The sequence below is a fragment of the Teleopsis dalmanni genome, chromosome 2 (assembly GCF_002237135.1).
Source record: "Teleopsis dalmanni isolate 2A chromosome 2, ASM223713v2, whole genome shotgun sequence".
Taxonomy (NCBI): Eukaryota; Metazoa; Arthropoda; class Insecta; order Diptera; family Diopsidae; genus Teleopsis; species Teleopsis dalmanni.
In genome coordinates, this window is record NC_051847.1 from 208,759,660 (window position 1) to 208,769,689 (window position 10,030).

Here is a 10,030-nt window from a genome sequence, read left to right on the forward strand (position 1 = left end):
CAGGTGCTGTGAAAAAATAGACATGTAAACATTTATAAATTTTAAATACAAAATTTTTAAAATCCTTAAAAATATTTATTTATAAAATTTAATAAATTTATAAATAAATACATGTAAATTAAATAAATTTATTTTATTGTATAATAATCATTATTAAGAGGTTAGTAAAAAATTTATTTTGTTTTGACATAATACAACCTATTATTTGGTAAAAAATTAAGCTTTATTAGTATTTTTATTCTAATTCAATTTTGTTATAATTGAAGCTCTTAATGCAGCAATGATGCATGTAATATTCAATAGGTCATTTTTATTTTACTTTGCCAGTTACGAAAAACTTCATTCAATGATTATCAGAGTAATACATTAACTGATATCACTTCAATAAACTTTTTTTTTCTACTGTCTAAAAATATTATATGTATCCTTTATACATCATCAACTTCACTGCACCCAACGTCCTTTTAAAATTTTTACTCCTAACATATACAAAAAAATTCATTGAAACCTTTGAAATAGACCTCTGTTTCGGCGACTACTGCTTTATTCAAAACAAATTTCGTTTCTTATGGCATTCTTTTAGAGATTTGCAAGTTACTATTATATGCTGAGGACCAGATCTCGAGAATTCGATACATCAATAAGCAATTCATAAAACAATTCATATAATTTGGCTATTGTTATCATCGAATTGGGACACGGTATATTATCTGGATGACGAAAAAGAAATTTTTTTATGTGTATATATTCTCATCCTCAATGTAGCAATAATACTATATAGTCATTTATTGCTGTCCTCTCAGTTAATTCCCGATTTACTACTCCCGAATTAATGCCAAACCTAAATATTGGTTTAATGTCTTTTTTTTGAATTAACAATTTAAGGTCAATTGCTTGACAATTTTTTGAATTTTGTTATGTTTATGTGATACCTAAAGGATTGAGTGTCATTTATATCTGCACGACTTTGTTCAAATTCAATAAAACAATAAGTCATTCTTTTGCTTCAAGGATATTTTTATTTGTCAAAAGCTAACTCTTAATATAAGCATCACTATTTTTTTTTTTGAAAATTAGTGACTTTTGCTGTCAACTAATTGCTGAGTTACGGTAAGACTTTGACACATACTTGAGAGGTAGTTGAGAGGTAGTTTTTCTCTAAAAACCTCCCATATACATCTATTCAAATATGCAATGATATGTAATAAAGTAACTAAATATAACTAATATATTGAACCAACAATTTTATATCGCAGCACAAAAGATTAACCATGATCGCAGTGCTCCGCTCCGTTAGGAGCTGGTACCCCGTTTATTCCTATTCCAAAAAATTAACAATGGTCGCAGTGCTCCGCTCCGTTGGGAGCTGGGTTTATTCCCATTCCTATTTCGGTTTTTATTTTTATTTTGTATAAAATATTTTATTACATTGTATTAAGTATTGTTTTATAATAGATATTATTAATTTATTTATATATTCTTTAAGTATACACATCAATTTTTAACTACTTCCACTTACACTCATAAAAGTTCTACCAGAAAATCTCTATTAAATTAAATTCACATTAATAATTAAGTCAATTTTAAAGAGCTAATTTGATTTTAATTAATTTTATCCAAAATCAGTTCAAATTAATTTTCTACTTATAACATTTAAACTTACTAATTGACATTGATTGATAAATATTTTGCCTATTGATGTAGAAAAATACCAGAGTTAAAAGGCTGACACAAAAATTTTATAAATTTTTTTAAACGATATATGGTATACATATATATATATGTACATTTACTGTCATAAGTGCAGTAGAGAAAATCGCCAACTAAGCACAATCCACATTTTACTGCCACTAAATCAGCATAATTATAAATTCTCTATTTAATGCACTTAATCCGGTGATTTGGTTTCAATTTTGTATCTGCCTATGTACTTTTAATGTAAACCACAATATATAGTCGAATTTAATTTCTATAAAATCCAATTTGCATATTCAAAGCACCTGCGTTTCGATTAAGTAACGTTGGGTGGAAGGATAGAAAAACAGCAGGCAAAAATATTTCAAATGCTGTGTATTTTATATTGATATACATATATTATATGAATAATACTTTACATACAAAAAGTAATTAAATGAATATTACAAATATTTTGCATTAATGTAATCGGCCAAAAATTAATTTCTATTAGCACCAAATCTATTTTTCTTAATCTATTTTATAATCTATTTTTCTTTCTATTAGCACCAAAACCAGATCTATTTTCTTAACTGTAATATATCATGTCCAAATAATGCATTGAAATGATATAGATTTGAAGTCAGTAACGGTAAAAACGAAAGTACATAATAAAGACATCTCTACTTTAATACACAATTGATCTAATTAGATCATAGTGCTTTGTGGTTTTCAATATTTAATACTTTGGAAGCAATATGGAAGTGCTGCTTAAACTGTAGAATCATAATGGTGCCATTGGTATTTATCATGTGAGAATCTACAAAGTGAGAATCTACGATTTACTTGTTTTTAAAAACTATAAATACTTATAATATAAAGATGTATCTTTACTAAACATATTTAAGAAAAATTGAACCGAATTTCATTTTGAAAGCATTAGAAAAAATGGGGCTCGAAACCCTGTTCCTTTATTATTATTTTTTCTTATAAATGAGCTAAAAATAATTTTAACTCTCAAAAAACTTTTTGAATACTTTAAAAACTTAAAATATTAGAATAATAATACTTCGTATATTTTTGCAAAAGCAAGTAATGTATAAATATTTATTAGTATTCAAATGATTCAAATGATATTCAAATGATATGTATGTTTTCTATGCCTACGTATTTTACGATAATTAAGCAAGTTATTTAAGATTAATTCTTAACAACAACAAAGCGAATAGTTGCAAACCACTGCTTGGTAAGTACTCTCCGTTACCAATAGATGAAACTGATTAATTTGTGAACAGAGTAACAAAACCTAAGATATATAAAATCAACAACTTATTTTTGTATAAAACATATAAGACTTGGACTCTAACAACTGGTTTTCGAAATTAACCAAATCTTACAGACTAATAACCTATGTCGGTCACTATGCCAAGTCGTGAGAACTTTCTTTTTCATTTTTCTAGGTACATAATTTTAAAATCTATAAGCAATATCATCCAAACATATCCAAAACATCCAATACATCCAATCTTCAATTATTTCTGATACATCTAAAAGAAATTGAAATAACAGTAGTTCAATTATTGTGGGTGTGTTTCATTTCATGGATCCAATGATTTTGCTTAAACATATGGATCTCAGTATTAAAAAAGGTAAAAAATAATAAAAATTTCCTTTATCATAAATTTTTTGTGCTTTTAAATTATAGAACTCTATTCGGAAACAAATATAGAACTATAGAAATATAGAAAATAAAATAAATAGATTTAAAATAGATTGTATTCGAGATGAATTCAATCTTAATTATCTCATTCGAATGATATAATTACAATAAAATGACATTACTTATAAATTCAAGTGTTATTTTTATTTGAAGAAAAGTAATGTACATTACAGTATTACATGGTGTGCTTGATACCTTCAAAGTATTACATTATGGTATACAAAAGATTACATATTTAAATTATTTCACATTATTACACATAGGTTGTTTATAGATGCTGCTTTATATATACACATAAATGTTAAAAGTTTTTAATTATATTCTTTGAATCTTAAACAATTGTTAACGTTTTTAAATAATCGAAAACCGGCTGTATCATATCTCCAGCTCTACACATTTGTCTTCAAAGGTATCTGAAAAATGGACTGTTCAGTTCAAGTTGCTTGATTTTTTTCACATTATTTTATAGTTCCATAAATTATTAATTAAGTTCTTTAACTTAAAAACATTAGTGTTTTTAAGCCATCGAAATGCGTCTTTCATACTCAGCTACTCTGAGTCTAACAGGAACAACTAAGTCAAGATCCTCCATGGCAGCATGCATTTGAGGTTTTGCACCATTGATATTCTGTACAGTATTCAAACGTTTGGTTGAGCTCTTCGTTGGATTTCTCATTCCATTAATGAAAGATGAACCAGAAAACTTTTGAGGTGTTGGTGTTTTCATCAAGGGTGTTGATGTTAATTGATCATATGATTGAAAAAAGTTACTCAAATTATTACTTCCATCAGACCGTTTCATTGGAGTATTAATGCGGTTGTTATTGACAGCACGAGTGGCGACACCAATTTCTTTAGTTGTTTTTAATAAATTTATAAATTTACTAGTAGTTTTTGGCTGAAGGATATTATTAAAAAATACGATTTTATTTTTCACTGAATCTATGGAATTTCCATTATTCCATTCTTCTTCAGCTGTATTTGCACCAAAACTTCCTGCTGTAGCGTAACTGTTAAGCGTTGGTAGTGATGTTGCTGTTTGCATGAGGGATGACTGATCAGCAAATGAACCAGAATTTCTTTTAGACATTTCCAAAATTTTCTCACGTAATTCCAAAGATGAGTTTGTTTTTACTGCACTAGATTCGTGATGTTGTGCTTTTGCTGTATTGGTGGTACTGGATGAATTATTGCTCATGGCCTTAATTTTAGTGCGAAATCGAACTTTAGGGTTTTCACAAGCTACCATATTTGTTGGAAGATTTCTCTCAAAAACCGCAGGCTGTTTTGGAATTTCTTTATTCTCGTCGATAGTAAACGTGTCATGACCTGTCTGCAAATTATTACCATTATGATCGATATTATCCATATCAACATCCATGTCATCATCATAATCGAGTTCTCTATTTGTTGGCATTTTGTATGAGTAGAATTGAAAATTAAACGTTGTAACTCTCATTTTGAAAGATTCTTAATTTCTTTAACAAACTTTACGTGTATGTTGGACAAAAGTTCAAATACATTTGATGAAATGTTTGAACTATGTAGTCTTATTTATACCACAAAATTGTAAATTCAGGTAACGCAATTAACATAAAATCTTTTGGGATCGTACTTTATTCACACCTTAGAAAAATATGAAGAAATGCGATTCATTTGTTAATAGACCTTACTACCAAATTTAGGTACTCAAAGCTATAAAAATCAAACAATTTTCGTAAAAATTCTCATTTAATTTGAATGATCATATACCACTTAGAGACAAAGGTAGGAATGATCACAATTTAAGAATATTTGGATGATTTACTGAGTTTGATGGGTATTGTCTCTAAGAATGCCTGAATTTTTATGATTCTAGAACTACACAATGTTTTCATAACTCAGATTTGTTATAATATAACTCAGATTTCATAACTCAGATTTGTTATAATATAACGAATTAATTCAGTATCTCGAAGTTTGAAATTAAAAGAAAAATAGATATAATTTTAGAAAGTTTCTCTATCACGAGTCTATTAACAATTTTCAGTAGAGTAAGTAACGCAATAACCATTAAAGAATTATTAATTTTATAATCAATACAAGATGATACGTTCACTTTTAGTGAAGTACATACTGTAGAATTACTTGCGTCTTTCACAATAAAATACTATCATAAATTCTATATATATGTATATCAATCCTTTAATGTTCCGAAATAGATATTTTAAGTCGCAGTGTAATATCCCTTTTACTAATAATAATGTGCTAGAATAGTCTCAAATTGAATATCAACAGGTAACACTACCCTTTATAGAGCAAAATAATGCAGCTGTTATAGTTATTTGGTGCTAACCAAAAAGGAAGACTCGTTTGAGTAAAGCCCATAATATTCCTCGAAACAGAGCTTCTACCTGCCAAAATTAGCATCCATATATATCAAGGTCATGTATGGGAAGAGAAACTCTAACATTTATACTTTTAAATAAATCCCTGTTATCCCCTGATTAGCTATGCTTAGTTCTGTAATCCTTATCCATTATTTGAATAATTCCTATATAAGGTTTCTTTTATCTAATTTAACTTAAACCTTGAAATCAAACTTTATTCTATTATTAACACAACTGAATTTTTGGCTATGTTAGGAGTCTTAAATTTTGTTTAAAGCAAGTATTTTTATTAGTACCTTGAAGTCTTTGAACATTAGGTGCTGGAGTAACTTGTGTATACTTGAATTCAAATATTTGAATTAAGGGCATAGTATGTTCCAACTGTCTTAAGTTAAATTTTTTTTTTGTTTGGGTCTATAAAAATTCAAATGTTCAAACGTCAATTGATCTTCGAACATTTTCAAGTGGGTTGCAGTGTTGTAGCAACATGCTCGAACATCAATATGGTTGAAGCTTCACACAATTCGTATAATATTTGATGTCCTAATTTATATATCTATAAATGCAAATCTGAGCAAATTTTATGGTACACATTTATGTACAACTAAATTACATACATATCAAAAAATTCAATAGAATTTCATTTTACTACACTATCCCAAGCTGTAAAATTTCACATTTTACGCCACTTTAACCTTGTGATATTCCATAAACCAATACAAACTATAATATTCGCACATAAATCTGAAAATTACATATCTACATGTGCATAATTGAATTTATACGTTAATCCCTTTTATGATGCCAACAGTGTGCATGACACACTATCATCGTAAAATGCATAAATGGATGCAAATATCACTAGGTAGCTGCTTAGCTACCTATGTGCTTAGGTTTAATATGAAATTTTCCACAACTGCTTGGCGTTGAAATACTGACAAGCAAATGCAATATTACAGAAAAAATTAAAAAATATAGTAAAAGAATTTTTTTTTCTTTTTTCAGTGAAGGTGACATTCAAAATTAAATGAAAAACACTTTGATAGGTATTAGTCGAGCGATGATATCATGTCTAACCAATATCAGAAAATCACATACATATAAATCAGATATAAATATCGAACAAGTGTAGGTACTACAATTTCAAAGAAGTAAATGAATTATAAATTACTTTAACTTGAGTTCAGTTCACTTTGTTTTATTTTATTTATTATGGTTTTTATATACTCGTAGATACTCGTACATGTTAACAGGTTCTATGCAAACAAACTTATCTCAAATTAAAAATCGTTATTAAATACTCAATCAAAGGCAGCAATTTTTTAAGCAGAATTTGCTGTTTTACAACCATTCAAAAATGTTAGATAAAGTATTTTAATTTTTTCAACTTGCTTACTAAGCTGATAGTAAGCATTTTACTGAAGTAACAACAGTAATGTTTAGTGTTTGTTAGAAATTTGATTAGACAGTCGACTTATATTCTAAAATCTAATTATACTGATATAATATAATATGATTACTTTATTTAAAAATATATGTTGTCAAAAGGTATTAGAAACTTATATTAAGAAGTTCAAGGCAAGGTAATATTAGAAAGATGAGCAGTGTTTCTATGTATTCTAAAAAGAAATTTTAAACGACTTGTCTAAAATTTTTAGTTTTTAATTTTTAATATTAGTAACACTATATTTTTTGCTAAAATAATTTTTTAAAAAATATAATATTTTCTATATATCTTCTTTTGATAGTACAGCGCTAGCAGTATAACTAGCAGGCAGGTCTTTTATATTCAGTATAACAGATACTTAAAAGAGTTTAATAAACTATATAATACTTACATAAGGCAAAGGACATAGAAGTTCAGTTTCTTATTCATAGTTTACTTTAAAATTAATTAAATCACATTAAATAATACTTAATTAATTTTCGTACTAGTAGTCTATGATACTGTTGAGAGTAACTAAAAACGTAAAATAATGGTAAAAGTTTATTTTCAGTTATATCTAATTCTTTGATATCTATTCTAAGTACACAATATAAGTATATTAATAATAATTTGTATGTTATTAAGCATTAAAAAAATCAAAATTCTAGACATACATATATAAGTTAATATATATATATTAATTTATATTAATAACTATCAATATTATAATTAAGATTTTTTTAAAATCTATACAAGTTTTTGGTTTCTATACTAAATCATACAACATATTATTACTAATTTACATATTACATTTATAACATATAAACATTTTAAGTAGAACTCAAATATCTCGGTATATATAACCTATAATTATGAACACTGACAAGATTTCAAGTATCTAAACGTCATTATTTATTATAGCCGTTATTCAATTCACTAGTGGGAGTTATTCATCGATTATTATACACGTCTTTAGTAATATAAGTCGAAACTTTTATCAAGTGAAAAAAAATTGAAATATATAAAATGGTTTAATTCTTAAGAACACCTAAGTTCAAGGCTCAAGATTTAAGAGGACAAACAATCTTAGATAGAAAATTATTTAACAAAATTAATGGTTTCTTAAATCTCGATGTAGATAATTTTAAACTCCTATACTGCGCCGAAATGGAACAGCTGTCCAACAATGCACATATAAGGCCTGCTACAGTACAACCTTTAAGATATCTTGGCTAAGTTATCTAAAAATCGAATGAGAACACACTTGAAATCGATCCTTGAAACAGAAGAAAACGAAAATGTCTGAAGTGCAATTTAAAGGTATAGGAATCTATGGTTCAGTGTAGTAGAAGCAGACCTTAGGATTATGGAAATCAAAATTCACAAAATTTGGTATTGGACTAACACTGTGAAGCAGACTGTGACCTAAAGATATATCTAAACTGTCATGAAAGATATTCAAATGTATAAATAGTTCAACGAATATAATTAACATTATATTAACATTATAACATTATAATTAACATTATATGTAATAATTGAAGAAGTAGCTCAAAGCTTATGTTTATTAAAACCTGTCTACTATAAAGCGTTGATGGTACTAAAACCGGAACTGTTAGTAGAATGATAAAACTGTATTTTGACATTTATGCATATATGTAAGTTAAATATATATTCTGTAAATTAAAATTTTTTGAATAATATCAATGAGTAAGTCATTAGAGAATTTAATTTCGTTATATTATATTATAATAATAATAACATATATTATTATATTATTAGTAACAAAATATTATATTTTTTAGTTACCAATTTCTACTTTATTTTACCATTATACATTAAGACCGAAAAGTTTTCAGAAATTCTCATTTAAAATTCGCGCGCTGTATATTTTTCGATATTTTAAGTTTATGTAGTTTGGCAGCAATTAAGGACAATTACTATGCCAAAAATGAGCGCGATCTGTCAGACAGTTCGTTTACGGCAGCTGTTGAAACCAGTTCACCTCAGTAGTGCGTTGCGAAAAAACAATGGAAAAAAATATTGAACAAAGAGTTTGCATCAAATTTTGTGTTTCGAACGAAATTTCGTGTGCAGAATCGTTGCGAATGCTACAAAAGGCTTATGGGAAATCAGTTTTATCGAAAACTCAAGTTTATGAGTGGTACAAAGCCTTTCAGGACGGTCGTACGACCGTCGAAGACATTTCGCAACGCACTACTGAGGGGAACTGGGTTCAACAGCTGCCGTAAACGAACTGTCTGACAGATCGCGCTCATTTTTGGCATAGTAATTAAGGACAGTGCTGCCAAACTACATAAACTTAAAATATCGAAAAATATACAGCGCGCGAATTTTAAATGAGAATTTCCGAAAACTTTTCAGTCTTAATGTATGTACATATAAATGATAATTTATTAAAAAATTTTTTCAAGGTGTGACACATTAATTTTCTTGAGTGTAAGTATTTGTTGTTTCATCACAATTGTAATATATATTTTGGCCTAAAAATAATGCGTTGACTGTGCCAATAAGACCTGCAAAGCTATTTAAGTTCTTATCTTATCGGTACAAAATGAAATCGTTTGTATGTTTGTAGGTTTAGTTTTTACAATAAGCTTCATACTAACGGTTAGGCAAGTTGACAGGTAAATATGAGTTACTTTCCTGAATCAATAGATAAGATAATGCTTAATAAATGTGTGCACATAAATACGCCAATTAAATATGACTAAGACAACAAAGTCAATAAAAAATTAATTTAGAAAAAAAAAATTCATACTAAATAAATATTAAAATATGTCTTGGTATATGCAATTTTACAGGTGTATTGGAAGTATT

The 10,030-nt window shown here is 27.4% G+C and overlaps 1 protein-coding gene across 1 annotated transcript; it reads right to left on the bottom strand.

Moving 5' to 3' along the window:
• Positions 1-3,911: 3,911 nt before the first annotated feature.
• LOC119676651 (protein bottleneck) lies at positions 3,912-4,853 on the bottom strand. Its single transcript, XM_038087902.1, has one exon. It carries the CDS (start codon positions 4,851-4,853, stop codon positions 3,912-3,914), a length of 942 nt encoding a protein of 313 aa, XP_037943830.1.
• Positions 4,854-10,030: the final 5,177 nt, after the last annotated feature.

Excerpts from the sequence above, each read along its gene's own strand:
- LOC119676651 (XM_038087902.1), bottom strand. The coding sequence starts at position 4,853 with ATGAGAGTTACAACGTTTAATTTTCAATTCTACTCATACAAAATGCCA.